General features: G+C 37.1%; 1 protein-coding gene across 4 annotated transcripts in view; it reads right to left on the reverse strand.

Annotated features, from left to right (window-relative positions):
* TASOR2 (transcription activation suppressor family member 2) overlaps positions 1-19,848 on the reverse strand; it is an 81,248-nt gene that overhangs the window by 27,038 nt on the left and 34,362 nt on the right. For 3 of the 4 annotated variants that reach the window (XM_023734425.1, XM_023734423.1, XM_023734422.1), the window contains 9 exons: positions 17,848-17,985; positions 17,598-17,716; positions 17,495-17,514; positions 17,291-17,390; positions 8,841-8,953; positions 7,995-8,098; positions 4,693-4,765; positions 4,530-4,592; positions 739-1,458 (listed from right to left, as the gene is read on the reverse strand). In XM_023734425.1, the coding sequence (XP_023590193.1) occupies positions 739-1,458; positions 4,530-4,592; positions 4,693-4,765; positions 7,995-8,098; positions 8,841-8,953; positions 17,291-17,390; positions 17,495-17,514; positions 17,598-17,716; positions 17,848-17,985 (1,450 nt within the window). The remainder of the gene's footprint in view (positions 1-738; positions 1,459-4,529; positions 4,593-4,692; positions 4,766-7,994; positions 8,099-8,840; positions 8,954-17,290; positions 17,391-17,494; positions 17,515-17,597; positions 17,717-17,847; positions 17,986-19,848) is intronic. The other variant, XM_023734424.1, reaches the window with a different exon arrangement.

A 19,848-nucleotide genomic window follows, 5' to 3' on the forward strand; every position in this document is an offset into this window, starting at 1 on the left:
AATTTGAGATGATTCTAAGCCAAAATCATGTTGTCTGCTGTGCTGTGCATCTGTTATATAATAAATGGCTCTGTATGGTTTGATTCTCCTTCAGTTTCCAAGGGGCAATGAAACCATTTGTGGAACTTTTTCAATTTACCTATTTCCAGGCCGCTGGCAGAATGTTTCCAATAGATCTGTGGTAGGATCCCGGTGACTATTTTAAAAACTCTGACACACAGAAAGGATTAGAAACTCTGCCTTCCAGACTGCTATAGTTCTGCAGGTCCCAGGCTTTTTTGTGGGGAGTAGGGTGGGGGTGGTTCTTTATATGTGCTTACTCTATCAGTTATCACTTTTGGCTAATGTTGGTGTGCCTGATTTAAAAAAGTCCTCTTCTCCACTCTTTGTCAGACGATGGCTTAGCAACTAGATAAAAACTAACTGGTACCTAAATAATAACCAAATGAAAATTGGAGCAGTTTTACAAATAATTATAAGCTTTTGGCGGATAGGCTTTTGAGGAATCGTACAGTTTTTCCTACGTCTTGGTTCTTATCCATGATTTAGATCAGTGCTTCTCAAACTCTAGCGTGCACACAAATCACCTGGAGAGAAATGCTGGCATTTCTAACAAGCTTCTAACGTTACTGCCAAGCCACAATCCACACTTCTTGAGCAGCACTGACCCAGCAGAGTTTTACAATACAACAGTTAGTTTTATCTGCTAATTTAATAATTTCAATAAATCACGCTTACCTCTTTTTCTTTTCTGAGGAAACTGCCCTTTTGCCAGTTTAAGAGTTGTTGCAGAGTCCAAACCATTGTTTGTTCCAGCAGTAGTTCTTTTGGGAAAAGGGCGACACAAGTTCACCCTTTTACTTTGTATCATGAGTGGTGCACTTGCCTTCCTCTTCGGCTGAACTCTCAGATTTGCTGCTGGACTTAACGGGACCATACTTCCTTTTCTTGCTTTAAAAATTTCCTCAGAATTGTTTTCTGTTTCTGTTTCTTTTCTTAATTCTGCCTCTGAGTCAAGAAATTCAGGATCTGGAGTCATAACTAAAGAAAATCCAGCATCACAAATTCCATCTGAAACACAAGGAGACTGAGGATGCTCTGCTAATAAATCTAAAGCAGTAGATACTTCCAAAATATAACCACTAGGATCTGAAAAATAAGATTTTAATTGAGTTAAAGATTGTAAAGGGCACTTTTCAGCTAGAGGAACCAAGTCAAAACCATTGGATAGTTTGCCAAAGAACGCAGTCTCTTTAATTCCATCCTGAGAAGAGGCAGTCAGTGAAGGACTTTTGTCTACTTTGTACAACTCTTGGAAATTCTGCTTTACTAATGTGTTTGGGCGGATTCCTTCTTCAGTAAATGATTTCTTTGCTTCTAGCAGGGCACAATTAAGGGCAGGCAAAATAGGTGTCACCTTCAGTGAGATACCATCTTCAACCTTCAAATCTTTCATTCCTAAAATATACACACATAAATTAAAAACCTGAAGTTTTTTGTTTGTTTTTGTTTTTTACAAAAACATGCAGAAAAAAATTAGATTTCAGAATTACGGAATGTTAAATATGCTATACTATTTTCCAATGACAGTCTAAATGGCAATTAACAGAAGACTTATGGGTACATTTAAAGAAACAGATATATAACCACATATTTAAAATAATACATACCTATATATTTACAATCATACAACCACACAAACACAGAAAGAGAGAAAGAGAACTGAAAAAGAGTAACTCAAAATATAATTGCTAGGTTAAAAAGAGTAAGTGAAATTCTATTTCCAGCTCCATCTTATTTGACAAGGAGCTCAAAGTGAGCTCAATGGCCGCCTTAACAATAATACCAGCCCTTAGAGTGCGTATACTTGCTTTTCTAACTATTTAATTCTAATTTTCTGCTATTAAAATCTATCTTATCTATTACTATATAACTCACTTCGAACTCTTTTAAGAAGTTACAATGCAAATCAACTAAACTGAATAAAATAAAACCCCTAAATAATCTCTAAATCTCATTTTGTTAATCTCACTACTTTTTCTAGCAAATAAAACAGAAATTTAAAAAGTTATTAAGTAGAATAACTAACTAGTTATGTTTCACCTCTTCTCCCTGGCTCACTCTGAAATGATAATTTTTCAGTGAATCAATAACTTAAAGGAAAACAGAGGGAAGAAAAGCGTTTAAAAGGTCAGGTACCTGTGAACTACATAATAAAATCCTAGAAAACTTAAGAGTTGTAAGTAATATAAACTCAAAGATAACAACTTTCATTGCCTACTAATCTGAAATATGGATTATACCTTTCTTTTTAAAGAAAAAGTAACTGTAGAATTAAGAATCATCAAGTTAGTACTAATTAAATATATTAGCACTATAGCAGGTATTGGGAAAAGGAAAAAAAAGGTGAAACAGAAAATTTTGACTGGATATTAAAACAAAAATTCCTTTCTTTGCATTTCATTATTTTAAATAAGTAACAAGTGAAAGAGAAATGAAATATAAAAAAGTCTAGGTAGAGTATGAAGGCCTTGAATCACGTTTATTTGTTAGACTATTATTAATTATTGTTCATTAACAAAGGTTGCCAAATAAAAAGTCTCTGATATGTTCCACTCATTAAATGAGTACAGCTAAGCTATATCAAACTGGTAGTAGAGTTCATCAGAAAATAGTACAACTGTATCCATACTAACAACAATAAAAATGTTAATAATGAACTACCAGCCAGAACGTGAAAATGGTTTAACACCTTCTCCTCACTTACAGACTATCTCATTTTCTGACATTTCACGTTTATGAGAAGAGTAAAAACTCTACTATCCAACTATTTTGCACATTAACAACGTACGTCTGGCAGTAAAAAATGCCGAGGTGCAACATGAGTATAATGCTGGCTGTGATGATTGAGGTGATGTGTCAACCTGGCTGGGCCATCATTCTCAGTGGTTTGGTAGTTACATAATGATGTAATTTGGCAGTTATGTATGATGTAGTCATCCTCTAGTTTGTGATAGGATGTGGTCATCCTCCATTTTCGCACAATGCTGATTTCACGTAACAAACTGGTCTTTGGAACTTAGCCATATCAATAAGTGAGGAGAGGGTGTATATGATACCGGGTACTATAACAGGAACCCTGGTGACACAGTGGTTAAAGCACTCAGCTGCTAACTTAAACGTCAGCAGTTCGAATCTACCAGCTGCTCTGTGGGAGAAAGATGTGGCAATCTGCTCCTATAAATATTTACAGCCTTGGAAACCCTATGGGGCAGTTCTAACCTATGCTGTAGGGTTGCTATGAGTCAGAATCGACTCAATTGCAGTAGGTTTGGTTTTTTTGGTTTTGGATACTATAATGGTATACTTTAGTGAAGTCTTCCCTGTATTCATAAAAACATTTTGGGACACATACTTCTATAGGTAGATATTTATAAAGCAAAGGCAGAGAATTTGCATTACTCTATAATACAGATTACATGAAAAATTAAAGCATAAATTAAAACACAAGCTAAATTCTGAAAAGGATTATAAGAAACTTATATTTATCTGTTCATTCATTTGTTCATTCATTCAACAAATACTGAGAGCCTACAGTGAGCCAAGCACTGTAGATATAAGCGGGGAAACTGATGCAGTGTGGTGAAGGATAGATGTTTAAGACAGACTTTCCTGATACTGATATTTGAGACTGTGTGTGAAATTGTGTTAGGTAAAGGGAACACTATGTGTAAAAATCTTAAAAGCTGGAACACCTTGGTACCAATCAAGAAACTGAATGATGGCCAATATGACTGAAGAACATAATAGTTACTGGATATAAGGTTGGGGACGCAGGCAGAGAACAGATCATGCAGGGCCTTGAAGGCCTTGTTAACGAGTACAGACTTTAACCTAAGAAAGATGGCAAGTCACTGAAGGGTTATTAACAGGTAATATAGTATCAGAGAGAGAAGAATGGATAATGAAAAAGAGTAAACGTTGTAAGACCACTGAGGAGGCTTTTGCAGTCATCTTGAGACAGTGATAAGATGTAACAATAGCCTGGACTAGGGAGGTGCAATGGCTATGGGGAGGTGTGGAAGGATTCAAGAGACATTTACAAAGTTAAATTGACAGGACTTAGTAACGGACTGGATATAGGGACTAAGAAAGAAGACATTAAGAATAAGTCCTAGGTTTCTGGCTTAGATAGTGAGGCCACTCACAGTGATAGAGAATAATGAAGGAAGATGACAAATTTCTAGGGGAAAATCATGAATTTGGTTTTGGGCACGCTGAATCTGAGGTAAGTTTGAGATATCTAAGTGGTAATGTCGACAGTTGGATATATGGGTCTGAAGTTTAGAGGAAAGGATAAGCCTGCAAAGGAGATAAAGCAGGTTCAACCAGGGAGGTTAACAGGAAGAGAATGATTTAAAAGGAAGGAAAAATAGTTAACAGTGTCATATGCTACTAAGAGGTCAAGTAAAATGATGACTAAAAAATATCCAATAGATTTAGTGAACTGTAAGTCACTGTATCTTTACCTGTTGACAGGGATGAATGGAATAAATGCAACCCATGTAGACCCATCTGTTCATCTTCAAAACCTTCACAGAACGAGAATCAGAAGACAGGTTAAGGCTGCATGATCTTATTAAACAAAAGTAAACATACTGAAAAATTTTTTTTCAATAAAGTTGTCCTTACCTGTATCTGATATTAAGGCTGATGATGTAAGTAAAATAAAAACCCCTCGATCCTCTAAGCATTTGATGATTGCCTTAAAAAAAAATAAACATATGAAAGTAGATTCTTCAATCCCCCCTCCTTCTCCTTCTACCCACACTCCTTTAATGGCATTTTGAGCTTGTGAAAAGAAGGAAAAAAAAATTGAAATTTTAATGGGAATCGGGAATTTTATCCCAGTATTAGGAACGGCAAGTTCCTTAGCTCTCAAATAGTCTTGGCCTGATTAGGGCTACACATAATAACTACAACAGCAAGGGTTAGTTTTAGACTAACACTCAGCTATATAATAGATCAATCAGAAATGACTTCTTCCATTTTTTCATTAAGATAGTTGAAATTTCATACTACTGCCTAGATTAACAGCCAATCTGTTAGCATTTAGCCACTACAGATTCAAAATGAACCAGATCTATGGACTAGCAGCTTGAGTTCATGTTTAATCAAAACATATCAAAGAATCCTGAAACTAGAAATAATGGAAGATATCAGCCCATAAAATAAACCTTTCTACAATATCCTAAGAGACTGAAAATAATGGAAAACAACTATGTCCTCTGGCAACAAGAAATGCATAGGAAAATAAATTCTTCCTCTCTTACATGACCTTCTATCACAGTTTTCAGTGGAATCTTGAGCTTCAAGGGAAAAAAATTCTCGAAATTTTGGTGTTTACGGAAACTAGGGGAATTTTGTCCCTAGGTAGCAGGGGAAGCAAGTATCTTACATGGGACAACTCTAGCTGTCAGAAAGCTTTTTCTTCTCTTAAGCCAATTATCAGTCAGAGGAAATAGGCTTTAAATGTCTAAAAGCTGTCATTCTAAATCATAAAGTTAACAGCCTTCTTTTCCACTGTTCACCATTTCCAAAAACTATATACACGTAACTAAGATAAAATGCAACGTTCAAACAATAATTTTTCAGTTAAAATAAAGTCTGGATAAAATGATAAAGTATTTTATTTTAAAAACTGATACGACTGACACAAGTTTACAAATACAGTAAATCAACAAATTGTTTAATAACAATAAAAATATGAAATAAAAGACCTCTTTTCTAGTTACCATATTAGAATTAACGACACTAATACCTCACTCACAGGAAAAACTGCTATTCTGAGTCTCCACGAGTTTCTATTATAGCCCCTATGCATTTTATGGCATCTGATGGTTTACATTTTTGTGTACATTTTTGTGTCCTTCACAGATCCTTGATGGCAGCAACTATTTTGTATCCTTGCTTCTGGCACTTAGTAGGCACTCATAAAAGAATTACAGAATAAACATACCAATAGTTATATATCCTGAGAGTTTCAGTATCTATTAAATTGCAAACTGGTGTAATTCTTGTTTTACTTTCCACTAACTGCAAAAAGTGGAAATGACAATAATTAGCCTCTACGTTGTTCTGCATTTTCATTTTGTAACATAAAGGGAAAGTAAACTCCTTACATCTACTAAAACCATGCATTTCTATCTTCCAAAAAAAAAATGTGCAAATAAGACAGACGTGTATTATATCTTATTAGTGTCTCAAATTATGTACTGATAGGGTTGTATAACGTACCCATTCTAACCTTTGATAGAAAAAATCATAGAATCTTTTAAATATCTACTTCTAGCCTCTTCTATATACACACAGAAAAATACACCCTTTTAAAAAAAGACCCTGCTCTGTACTGCTCCTGAAGTTTGGTGTGCTAGGTATAATCCCACATACACTTTATTCAAGCGACATTTATTATTTGTCCACTATACAGCAGGCACTGAGGAGTTAAAGATGATTAAGACATGATACCTGCCCACAAAGAACTCGACGTCTAGTTGGGGAGACAGATATATAAACAAATATTCATAATATAACAAGGCCAAGAAAAGATACATGAAGCACTGAGGAGGAAGCAGCATATATAACATGTAATTTCTATAAATATTATTAATAAACAGGTTTCAAAACAAAGCTCTACACTCTCTACTACTTTCAATATTATAAACACAGTTCCTTGCCCTAATGCATTTTCTGAAAGTATCTTGGTACTTTCTTCCTTTTAATTTCCAAATAATATGGACTATGCACTTAAAAAAAAACAAAAAAAACAAACAAAACTAAGACTACTATCCTACAGTAGACACCCAATGGTTATCTATTCAGAATCGAATTTCCCTGATTACATTTTCTTAACCGCACTCAAGATTTTTCTTTGAAGAGACAGTTCTTAACTCTGCTATGGAGCATTACTGCAGATTGGGTGTACTCAATTCTGTAAGGCGAGCTCTGAATGGCCTAAGTGATCCACATCCTTTTCAGTTACTGGCTGAGGAATGTGCAGACGACATAAACTGATCTAATGAAACTGAAGTGATGATTTGGAGGAGGAGTTCTCTTTCTCCTGAATGTGAAAAGGACGGGAAAATGCAGCTCTGCTGGCCGCCTTTGACCAGCCTAAGGACAAAAACTACTACACAGAGGAAGGCAAAGTTGAAAGAGTCACAGAAAAAGACCTTGAGCTCTGAACAAACAGCACTTGAACCTGCCTTACCATCTAGAATTAAAAAGTTATACAAGCCAATTAAATCCTGTTATTGTTTAAGCCAGTTTGGGTTTCTGTCACGTGCAATCCGAAGTATCTTAACTGATATTATCACTAAGACTAGCTACCTTCACAGCTTATATATTTAATGTATTCATTTTTTTACCACCATGTTACCAAAGAATTCAGACTCCCTTGGTCACTCGCCAACATCTGCACCACTTCCTTTGTGATGTTTGGGAATTATTCACTAGAAAGTATGAGTCTGGTTCAAGCATCTATTCTCCTCATCCCTTAACTTTGGTTAACAGAGAGAATTCTTTGGATCCTTATATAGTTCTCTGTAGAGTCTTACTTTCTACACTATGGAAACAGTGGAAGAGACAACTTTTTCTTCCTTATAAACCTGTGGATTATGATACAGGTCACTCTTAAAGACGTATTTCTCCCTTGGGATTCTAATAAGCAGAAGCTCTAGGGATCTACTCAATTCTTTTGCCAAACAACAGGAAAAAAAAAAAAAAAAGATTCACGAAAAACTATTCTTTTTGTTTTTTATAATCAGGAATATAAACTGACTACTGATAAAAAGGGGATAAAAACATGTTGGTGGTCAATAAATATTAAACAATGAAAATCTTTTTAGCAAGCTAAAATAATTCAATCAAAGCACAGCCAGCTTATATCAATTTCTTAATTTAAGGAAAAAATAATTAATTATACTGTTTCTTACCAATTCTTCATTTTTAATGTATTCTGTTAATTTATCTATTTTTTCTCCTTGTTTGTTTGACAGTTCCACCTCATACAAATTGGAGCACATGTCTGGGAGACAAACTGTAGAGAAAAATTAAGAAAAAACCAATATTTCTTATTTTAAATATGCTACATTTTTATAATGTATTTATACATTAGAAAGATGAAGAACTAAAAATACTACTAAAAATTTTATGTATTCTTGGTTATGTCACCTTAATAAAAAGTTACAGAACAAATTATTTTAAAATTATGCCATCATTTACACTGAAACCATATAGGATTGAACACAAACATCAGTGTTCCATGAATTAAACTAAATAATCAAAAAATTTTCTTCTTATATTTCTTGCTTTTTATCTTTTGAGTCTAAAAGTACGTAAGTAAGTAAAAATAATAACAACTCTGTTTCTGAGCGGAAGAGTTGAGTTTCCAACTATTTTTAAGCATGTCTCTGCTTAGTTCCTTCAGTATTCTACATTAAAGCTAGTCTGCCACCTTAGGTGAAACTTCCTTTCACAGTCACTAGATTATCTCTAAGAACTATAAAAAATAACAACCATTAAACTTTCACAAAAGATTCTTTTTATGAATCACTCATAAATCGGAACGGACGTGATAGCAACAGGTTTGTTTGTTTTTAAAGACACAACAGTTAGTGGCGTGGGTGTGTGTTTGAAAGAAAAAAATCAGCCCAAATCCACTGCCATCAAGACGGTTCTGACTTACAGTGACCCTACAGGACAGGGTAAAACTGGCCAATATTTGGAACAGAGCACTGAAGATAACTGAACAAAGTCTAGGACATGCAGTGTATCACTACCTTCAAACAGACCTTTTTGCTCCAAGTAATTCTGTTTTTTAAATGCAGCTTCAGGAAGTCTCTTTTTCAAAGAAGACACTTTCATTACATACTTGAAATCTAGTTCCAACGGTCTAAAAAACAAAACAACAATACCAAGCAGTGAAATAAATACTGAAACTATGTATAACATTATTTATTGTTTTCTAACATAAATACAAAATATCATAAATACAAAAAAGTCCTTAAATTGATAAAACTCCCAGGTTAAATACTATGCATATTTATAAATATTATAGATTTTCAAATACATGACCTATATAGACCATTGCCTGCCAGTACGTTCATGTTTTCTAAATGCACGTATTTTTGGTAAAAATATCCATGTGTCAAAGAGGAATTATTTGCGTCGAAACTGAGATTTTTAAAAAATGCTTTTTAAGAGTTGAAAACTCATGCAGTTGCACAGAATGAACCATATCCAGTTTTTTTTTTAATCATTTCCTCTGACTCATTTTTCCTTTTTTAAAATTATTTCTGAAATACTTTTAGACTTAGAGAAAAGCTGCAAGAATAGTACAAAGAATTCTCTTATACTCTTCATTTAGATTACCCAAATGTTAACATTTTACCATGTTTGCTTTATCATTCTTTCTTTCTCTATATCTGGTTATTATTTTTTTCTCAACCTTTTGAGAGTAAGTTGCAAACCATGCTGCTCCGTTACCTCTAAATATTTTTGTCTGTGTTTCCAAAATAAAAACAATTTCTTATACAACCACAAAATAATTAGCAAAATCAAGAAACTAGTAATTGCTGTTGCTGTTAGGTGCCCTCAAGTCGGTTTCAACCCATAGTGACCCCATGTACAACAGAATGAAACACTGCTGGTTCTGTGCCATCCTCACAATCATTGCTATGCTTGAGCTCACTGCTACAGCCAGTGTCAATCCTCTCCTTGAGGGTCTTATTTTTTGCTGACACTCTACTTTAACAAGCCTGATGTACTTCTCCAGACTCTAGGCCCTCCTGATTACATGTCCAAAGTACTTAAGACGAAGTCTCACCATCCTCCCTTCTAGGGAGTATTCTTGGCTGTACTTTCTCCAAGACAGACTTGTTCATTCTTCTGGCAGTCCAAGGAATATTCAATATTCTTCACCAACACCATAATTCAAAGGCATTGATTCTTCTTTGGTCTTCCTTACTCACTGTTTACCTTTCGTATGCATATGAGGCAACTGAAAATACCATGGCTTTGGTCAGGTGTACCTTAATCCTGAAAGTAATATCTTTGCATTTTAACGCTTTAAAGAGGTCTTTTGCAGCAGATTTGCCCAATGCAACAGGTCGTTTGATTTCCTGACCGCTGCTCCTGTGGGCGTTGATTGTGGACCCAAGTAAAATGAAATCCTTGACAATTTCAATCTTTTCTCCATTTATCATGTTGTTGCTTATTGGTCCAGTTGTGAAGATTTTTGTTTTCATTATGTTAAAGTGTAATCCATACTGAAGGCTGCAGTCTTTGATCTTCATTAATAATTCCTTCTTCCTCTGCACTTCTGGAAAACAAGTTTGTGTCATCTGCATATCACGGGTTGTTAACGAATTTTCCTCCAATCCTGGTGCCACCTTCTTCTTCACATAGTGCAGCTTCTAGGATTATTTGCTTAGCATACAGACTGAGTAACTATGGTAAAAGGATACAACTCTGACACACATCTTTCTGATTTTAAACCAGGCAGGACTCCCTTGTTTTGTTTGAACAACTGCCTCTTGATCTATGTACAGGTTCTGCAAGACCGCAATTAGTGTTCTGGAATTCTCATTCTTTGCAATGTTATCCATAATTTGTTATGAACCACACAGTCGAATGCCTTTGCATAGTCAATAAAACACAGATAAACATCTTTCTGGTATTCTCTGCTTTCAGCCAGGATCCATGTGACATCAGCAATGATATCCTTTGTGCCATGTCCTCTTCTGAATCTAGCTTGAATTTCTGGCAGTTTCCTGTCGATGCACTGTTGCAATCGCTTTTGAATTATCTTCTGCAAAATTTTACTTGCATGTGATATTAATGATATTGCTCAATAATTTCCACATTTTGTTGGATCACCTTTCTTTGGAATAGGCACAAATACAGATCTCTTCCAGTCAGTTGGCCAGACAGAAATCTCCCAGATTTCTTGACAGAGATAAGTGAGCACTTCAGTGTTGCATCAGTTTGTTGAACCATCTCAACTGGTATTCCATCAACTCCTGGAGGCTTGTTTTTCACCAATGCCTTCAGTGCAGCTTGGACTTCCTCCCTCAATACCACCAGTTCTTGGATCATATGTTACCTCCTGAAATGGCTGAACATCGACCAATTCTTTTTGGTACGGTGACTCTGTGTATTCCTTCCATCTTTTTTTGATGCTTCCCGTGTTGTTCAATATTTTCCCCATAGAATCCTTGAATATTGCAACTCGAGGCTTGAATTTTTACTTATTTATTTACTTAGGCTGCTGAACAACTTTATTTCAATTAGTATTCAGACATGTAGCCAGGGCAGTAATAAACACCATGGCAGAGAACGTTGCCTATTAACCCTTCAACCTGTCTTCTCTGTGTGCGTTCATCTGCTGTCTTTTGGCTGAACAGCATCTGAATTGCTTTTTGGTCCATGTCCAACATACTCTATTGCTGACATACTCATCTAGTATTCTTCAAACTGGCTGCTTCTTGGAATGAGTGCTGATTAATTTTAGTTGCAGTTTTAAAGAGTAAAACAAAACTATTCAATATGTACGCTGAGCAAATAATCCGAGAAGCTGGCTATACAAAGAACAGGGCATCAAGATTGGAAGAAGAGTCATTAACAAGCTGCGATATGCAGATGACAAAATCTTGCGTGCTGAAAGTGAAGAGGACTTGAAGCACTTACTGATGAAGACCAAAGACCACAGCCTTCAGTACGGATTACACCGATATCCCCATCCTCGTCGTCATCCTCCTCCTCCATTTCTAGCAAAGTGTCGCGAGTCATCACTTGCATGTCCCCCCCAGAAGGCAGCTCCAAACCTGGAGTGAAGTTAGGGGCTCCTGGTTTCTGGAAACAAGCCGCAGTCACGGGGGCCCGGGACGGGGGCAGCAGGGACACATCTCGCTCCCGGCTCAGGTGTGGTTCTGCCGAGTGAGGCTTGAATTTTTTCCTTCAGTTCTTTCAGCTTGAGAAATGTTGAGCATGTTCTTCCCTTTTGGTTTTCTAACTCCAGGTCTTTGCACATTTCATTATAATACTTCACTTTGTCTTCCTGAACCGCCCTCTGAAATCTTCTGTTCAGATCTTTTACTTCATCATTTCTTCAGTTCATTTTACCTACTCTCATTCAAGAGTCAAGTTTCAGAGTCTCTTCTGACATCCATTTTGGTCTTTTCTTTCTTTCCTATGTTTTTAATGAAGTTTTGCTCTCTTCATGTATGATGTCCTTGATGTCATTCCACAACTCATCTGGTCTTCGGTCATTAGTGTTCAATGACTCAAATCTATCCTTGAGATGGTCTCTAAATTCAGGTGGGATATACTCAAAATTGTACTTTGGCTCTTGTGGACTTGTTTTGATTTTCTTCAGCTTCAACTTAACTTGCATATGAGCAGTTGGCCCTGGCCTTGTTCTGACTGATGATATAGAGAGCTTCTCCATTGTCTCTTTCCACACATGTAGTCAATATGATTCCAGTGTATTCCATCTGGCGAGGTCCACATGTATAGTTGCCATTTATGTTGTTAAAAAAAGGTACTTCTAATGAGTAGATTATTGGTCTTGCAAAATTCTATCACGTAATCTCCAGCATCATTTCTATCACCAAGGCTGTATTTTCCAACTACTGATGCTTATTTGTTTCCAACTTCCACATTCCAATTACCAGTAACTGTCAATGCATCTTGGCTGCATCATTGATCAGTATCAGACTGCAGAAGTTGGTAAAAATCTTCAATTTCTTCATCTTTGTCATTAGTGGTTGGTGCAAAAATTTGAGTGATAGTTGCATTAACTGATCTTCCTTGTAGGTGTATGGGTATTAGCTTATTTCTCACAGTGTTGTACTTCAGGATAGATCTTGAAACAGCCATTCTGACAATGAATGCAAAGCTATTCCGTTTCAATTTGTCATTCTCAGTATCACAGACCATATGATTATCTGATTGAAAATGGCCAATACCAGTTCATTTCAGCTCATTAATGCCTAGGATGTCTATCTTCAAACATTCCATTTCATTTTTGACAATTTCAATTTTCCTAGATTCATACCTCGTACATTCCACATTCCGAATGTTAATAATGGCTGCTTGAAGCTGTTTCTTCTCATTTTGAGTTGTGCCACATCAGCAAATGAAGGTCCCGAAAGCTCTACTCCATCCACATCACTAAGGTCAACTCTACTGTGAGGAGGTCTTTTGAGTGCCTTCCAACCTAAGGGCTCATCTTTTGGCACCATATTAGGCAATGTTCTGCTACTATTCATAAGGTTTTCACTGGCCAATTTTTTTAGAGGTAGATTATCAGGTCGTTCTTCCTAGTCTGTCTTAGTCTGAAAGCTCCACTGAAACCTGTCCACCATGGGTGATTCTGCTGGTAACTGAAGTACCAGGGGCACAGCTTCCAGCATCACACTAACACGTAAGCTACCACAGTACAACAAACTGACAAAAACAGTACTATTATTTAACCTACAGACTTTATTTAAATTTTATCAACTGCCTCATTTAGGTTCTTTATAGCAAAAGAGGAGCCCTGGTGGCAGAGTGGTTAAGCACTTGGCTGCTAACTGATAGCAGTTCAAACTCATAAGCCAACCTGCAGGAGAAAGATGTGGCAGTCTGTTCCCATAAGGAGTTACAGCCTAGGAAACCCTATTAGGCAGTTCTACTCTGTCGTATAAGGTAGGTCACTGTGAGTCAGAATCGACTTAATGGGAATGCGTTTTGATTTTTGGTTATAGCAAAATAAAACAATATATATTTCTCCTGGTCCAGGATCCAACCCAGGATCACCTACTGCATTTAGTTTTCATGTGTTTTTAGTCTCCTTGAATTAGTGACTGTCTTAGTCATCTAGTACTGCTCTAACAGGAATACCACAAGTGGATGGCTTTAACAAGGAGAAGTTTATTCTCTCACAGTCCAGGAAGCTACAAGTCCAAATTCAGGGTGTCAGCTCCAAGGGAATGCCTTCTCTGTCAGCTCTGGAGGAAGGTCCCTGTCATCAATCTTCCCTTGGTCTGGGAGCATCTCAGGGCAGGAACCTCAGGTCCAAAGGACACACTCTGCTCCCAGCACTGCTTTCTTGGTGGTAGGAGGTTCCCATGTGTCTCTGCTCGCTCCTCTCTATCTTTAAAGAGATTGGCTCAAGACACTGTCTAATCTTGTAAACCTCATCAGTATAACTGCGGCTAATCCATCTTATTACATCATAGTGATAGAGTTTACAACACATAAGGAAATCACATCAGATTACAAAATGGTACACAATCATACAATACTGGGAATCATGACCTAGCCAAGTTGACAGATATTTTTGGGGGACACAATTCAATCCATGACACTCCACCCTTTGGCCCTCCAAAATTCATGTCCTTGCCACGTGTAAAACGTATTCACCCATCATAGCATAGCAAAAGTCTTAAATCAACTCCAAGTCCAAAATCCAAAAATTGCTCTTCATCTGTGAAACCTGTAATACAAGTTACCTGCTTTCAAATGTACAATGGTGCAACAGGCACAAGCTAGAGAAACTGGAGGAAAAGAAGGGATAACAGGCACCAAGCAAGTCAGCAGAACACATTACATTAGCCCTCAAGGCTTGAAAATAATCTTCTGTTCTCTGAGACCATTTACACAATGGCCCTGCCCTCCAGACTCTAGGTATTGGCCACAGTCTCTGAATTCTGAGTGGAGGCCCCTCCGCCCTGGGCTTCAGCTCCACCTTCCAAGCCCACTGGGACAGCAACTCTGCTGCCTTGGCTTTAGGCGCACCATTCTCCTAGTCCATCTGAGTGGCGACTCCACCCTTAGAAACACCAGAGGCCATGGCTCCACCCTTTGAAACCCCAGAGGTCATGGTCATACCTTTTGAGACTGAGGCAGCTCAGCTTTTTGTGTTCCCTGTCTCTTCACCTTCTGCCTCCTATGGCCTCTCAGCCTTCGGGCCTCACATCTGCATCTACCCTGCTGGGACAAGTGTTCCAAAGCTCTGTAGCTCCACCGATTAAGTGCCCAGAGGCACCCTACTCTGCCAGGAAGCCTTGTGCACACAGGCACTCAGCTCTCTCGTTCTGTAGGTCCGCAAGCCTAGCTCACACCAATAAGCGCCTGGAGGTCTCGCTCTGCGGGTCAGCTCCAGAGCCGTCTTGTGCTGGTCTCCTGGTTCTGCTGCTGCTGGGTCTCTGCCACTGCCATTTCTCTGTTGCTGCAGGTTCTCTGCTACTGGTGGTCCTCTGCCTCTGGGGCTCCGCTATCCACTCACAGTTTCAAAACTACTTCCACATTTTAGGTATCTGTTAGAGCACATCCCACTCCTGGTACCAAATTCTGTCTTAGTCATCTAGTGCTGCTATAACAGAAACACCACAAGTTATGTCTTTAACAAAGAGAAGTTTATTCTCTCACAGTCTAGCAGGCTACAAGTCCAAACTCAGGGTGTCAGCTCCAGTGGAACAATTTCTTTGTTGGCTCTGGAGGAAGGTCCATGTCATCAATCTTCCCTTGGTCTGGGAGCATCTCAGGGCAGGAGCCTCAGGTCCAAAGGACACACTCTGCTCCCAGCACTGCTTTCTTGGTGGTATGAGGTTCCCATGTGTCTCTGCTCACTTCTCTCTTTTATATCTCTAAAGACACTGGCTTAAGACACTATCTAATCTTGCAGACCTCATCAGTATAACTGCTGCTAATCCATCTTATTACATCATAGTGATAGAGTTTACAACACATAAAGAAATCACATCAGATTACAAAATGGTACACAATCATAGAATACTGGGAATCATGACCTAGCCAAGTTGACAGGTATTCTGGGGGGACACAATTCAATCCATGACAGTGACTTTGATAGTTTTGAATACAGAACATTTATTTTGCAAAATGCCTCTCATTCTGGATACATCAGATGTTTCCTCCTGATTAGATTTTTGGCAGGGATACCACAAAGTGATGTAGTGTCATTTTCTGTGAATATCAGGAGGCACATGGTATCTATCCCACTACCAGTGACATTAACTTAACCACTTGGTTAAGATGGTATCTGTCAGTTTTCTCCACTATAAAGCCTATATTTTTCCTTTTGTGATTATTAAGCAAATTGTGGAGAAATACTATGAAACTACACAAATACCATCATCAAACTTTCACCTACTACTTTTAGCACCCATTGACTGATTATTATGGTGTTCCCAAAAGTAATTACCTAATTCCATCACTCTTTCTCCATTAATTAGTTGTACTCTACAGTGAAGAAGAACTTTCTCTTCTCTCCCTTTTAGTTAGTCACAGAAATCTTATTTTATTCTATGGGTTATAATATCCCCACATTTTCTTTAATAAAAAGTTAACAGACAATGAATTCTGATAGCATACCAGTTTTTGCCTTAACATTTCAATTAAACTACATCTACCTCACAATGGTTTTGGGTACAATCTAAGAACAGAGTGAGCAAAAAGATTTCATACGATGCCTTCACAGTTCCCCAGAAGAAAATATTCATTATGATAATTCATTATAATACAAATGCACATAACAACTACTCTGTTTAATACTGTTCAAGGAAAATCCTGTGAAAATTAGAAACTCAGATATTGAAAATCTTAATAATGACTCAATAATGGCATTAAATAGCTATAATTTCCTATATCTGCCATCTAGGCAAATCTGATTTGTTTCTTGGGGAAAGTCAAATTTCTAGTATTAAATAACTTATCCTGAGAGATCATTATTCCATTAATGGATTAGGATACTAAGACTGAAAAAGCGGTTTGTTTTAAGGTTATAAAACTAGTTTATTTCAAAGCCAAGGCCAGAATTTCGATCAGACTTTGTGTTATGGCCCTGTGCTCTATACATCCAAACCAAACCCAACCCAACACAAGCCACTGACGTCGAGATGATTCCAACTCATAGTGACCTCATAGTGTTACCAAAGCTTTAAATCTCTATGGAAGCAGACTGCCACATCTTTCTCCAGTGGAGCCACTGGTGGTTTTGAACCGCCAATCTTTCAGTTAGCAGCCGATCACTTTAACCACTGTGCCACCAGGGCTCCCTCTATACATCTACCCATGTAAAACTACCCTAATCTAAAACCAAGTACAACAGTTATATTTCACGCCAATTTCACACCATGAATTACCATTAAGACCTCAAAATGAGAATTAAAAAAATAATTTTTTTTTTAATCCAACCATTAGGAAATGACAAAAATTCAGTACTTACAGCTGTGTTGGAATCACTGTACCATAGGTGGACCAAAGAGTTATATCACACAGCAGACAGCCTTGAATAATTAATTTCCCTTTCCATGAAGAGATGAGAGCTTTAAAAAATGGAGGTAATGAAGAAACTGATTATTTTATTTATTAATGACACATTTACTTTTAATAAAAACCTGAAGGAATAACCAGTAATATAATTTCTTACCATTTTCATGAAGTTCAAGTCTAGGGAAAAAAAAAAAAAAGAGAATTTTATAAGAGCAAAGGAAACAAATCCAGTAAAACAAAGTATGTGCATAATTACTTACATGCTTTTATGAGCTGCCATTTTTTTAGGTTCCCTGTATTGAAAAGCTACAATTACATAAGGACAGATCTGTCTGGGTCGCTCAATAACAGTGCCGCCTGAAAGTTCATAGAGATAATACTGAAATAAGAAAAATAAGTATAATCAGGGCACCACCATGAAATTACATTTGCACCAAGTTTATCTCAACCCTACCCAACCCGGAAATTTACATTAGATTCAGAAATATATTTATTCACAGATGACTATACCTGACTCAGTTCAAAGGCACGAAAATGACTTGTCTTGGGAGAAACTTTGTTCGTATTTGTAGCCACGTGGCAATCATAGCCAGAAGACGGCCTAGTATAGTTAGTTGTATAATTCTCAGGCACAAACTTTACTTTTCCCTAGAATGAAAATATTAAGATTAATCAGATGTCTTCAAATAGCAGTAACCTTTACTCTAGGATTCAATTAAAAGTAGTCTACTAAAGATGTGGATATGTTTCAAGTAATAGTCAACTGTGTTAAGAATTATGTTGCTTAGAAAAACAATTATCTAAAGGCCAACAATAGTTTTAATTATCCAAGAACCTCTTTAAATTGTTTTAAAAATCTGTTGTGTTCGGGCATCTTTCTGAGGCAAATGTCCATAGCTTTTATCACAATATCAAAGAATACACTAATTACCATATTTTTAGGCAAATAACATGTGCCTTCTATGTTTGTTTACCAACTGTGCCCTCCCGCAGCTATGCCATTTTTTTTTTTACATGCTGCTGGAAAAAAAATTTTAGCATAGTGCACTTACTAAAATACCTTGTAGGGGGAAGGTGCAGCTGGCAAACAAACGTAGAAGGTGCACGTTATGTGTGTAAAAATATGGTACCTCAAATTTAAGAGGACCATTGCTTTAAAAGAAAAACTACATACCCACCACAGACACCAGTTTTTCAATAACTGTAACATAAAAGATGATCAATGAAATTTTGATGACTTTCTACCCTGAAATATTAAATTATCAATTGTAAATTATAGACCAAGACACTTGTATTCAGCCAGGGTCCAGTAAATCAGTAAGAAGCAAATATATACAGGCAATCCCCAGGTTACGAACAAGATCAGTTCCAAAATCTGTCTTTAAGTCGAATTTGTAAGTAAGTTGGAACACGTACATACAGTTTTTATTTAGCATCAGTTAGTCAAATGTTTGTCTTAGTACACAGTATATATTTTACCTTTCTACGTATATAAAGGAGTCCTGGTGGTTAAGAGCTCAGGCTGCTAACCAAAAGGTCAGCAGTTCGAATCCACCAGCCATTCCTTGGAAACCCGATGGGGCAGTTCTCCTCTGTTCTATAGGGTCACTATGAGTCGGAATCGACTCCACAGCACTGGGTTTTTTATGTGTGTAATACACTTAAAAAACACTTCCAAACTGCGCAACGTTTTCATGAGCGTCACAAAGCAGTACGTGCATTTGTTGTTATAAATCACTGTATTTAACTCAAAGTTTTAATATCATTGGCTTTATGGCAGTCTGTTCTTAAGTACGAGTTGTCTGTAAGTCGGACATTCATAACCCACGGACTGCCTATATTCAAGTTCTTAGCAGGCCACTGGCCTTGATTACTGAACAGTTGACAGTATTTCCCATTATAGATTTCTCCTCTTCAAGGGTTCCATGTCTCCCCAAAAAGTAAAGAAAGCAATTAAGCTTACCATATGATGAAATATTATGCAATGATTTTAAAAAGCGTTCTGAATAGTATTTAATAACATGAAAAAATGTTCATAACATAACGTTCAGTTAAAAAGTAGCATGTAAAACACTGGAAATAACAAATGTTGGAGGGGCTGCAGGGAGATCAGAACTTTTACGCACTGCTGGTGGGAATGCAAAATGATACAACCATTTTGGAAAATGATATGGCACTTCCCTAGAAAGCTAGAAATAGACATACAATACGATCCAGCAATCCCACTCCTAGGAATATATCCTTGAGAAAGAAGAGTTGTCACTCGAATAGACATATGCACACCTATGTTCATGGCAGCATTGCTCACAATAGCAAAAAGATGGAAACAACCTAGATGCCCATCAACAGATGAATGGATAAACAAACCATGGTACATACACACAATGGAGGACTACGTAACGAGAAAGAACAACGATGAAATCTGTGAAGCATCTCATAACATGGATGAAACTGGAGGACATTATGCTGAGTGAAATAAGTCAATCACAAAAGGACAAATATTGTATGAGA

The sequence above is a fragment of the Trichechus manatus genome, unplaced genomic scaffold, assembly GCF_000243295.1.
Source record: "Trichechus manatus latirostris isolate Lorelei unplaced genomic scaffold, TriManLat1.0 scaffold00067, whole genome shotgun sequence".
Taxonomy (NCBI): domain Eukaryota; kingdom Metazoa; phylum Chordata; class Mammalia; order Sirenia; family Trichechidae; genus Trichechus; species Trichechus manatus.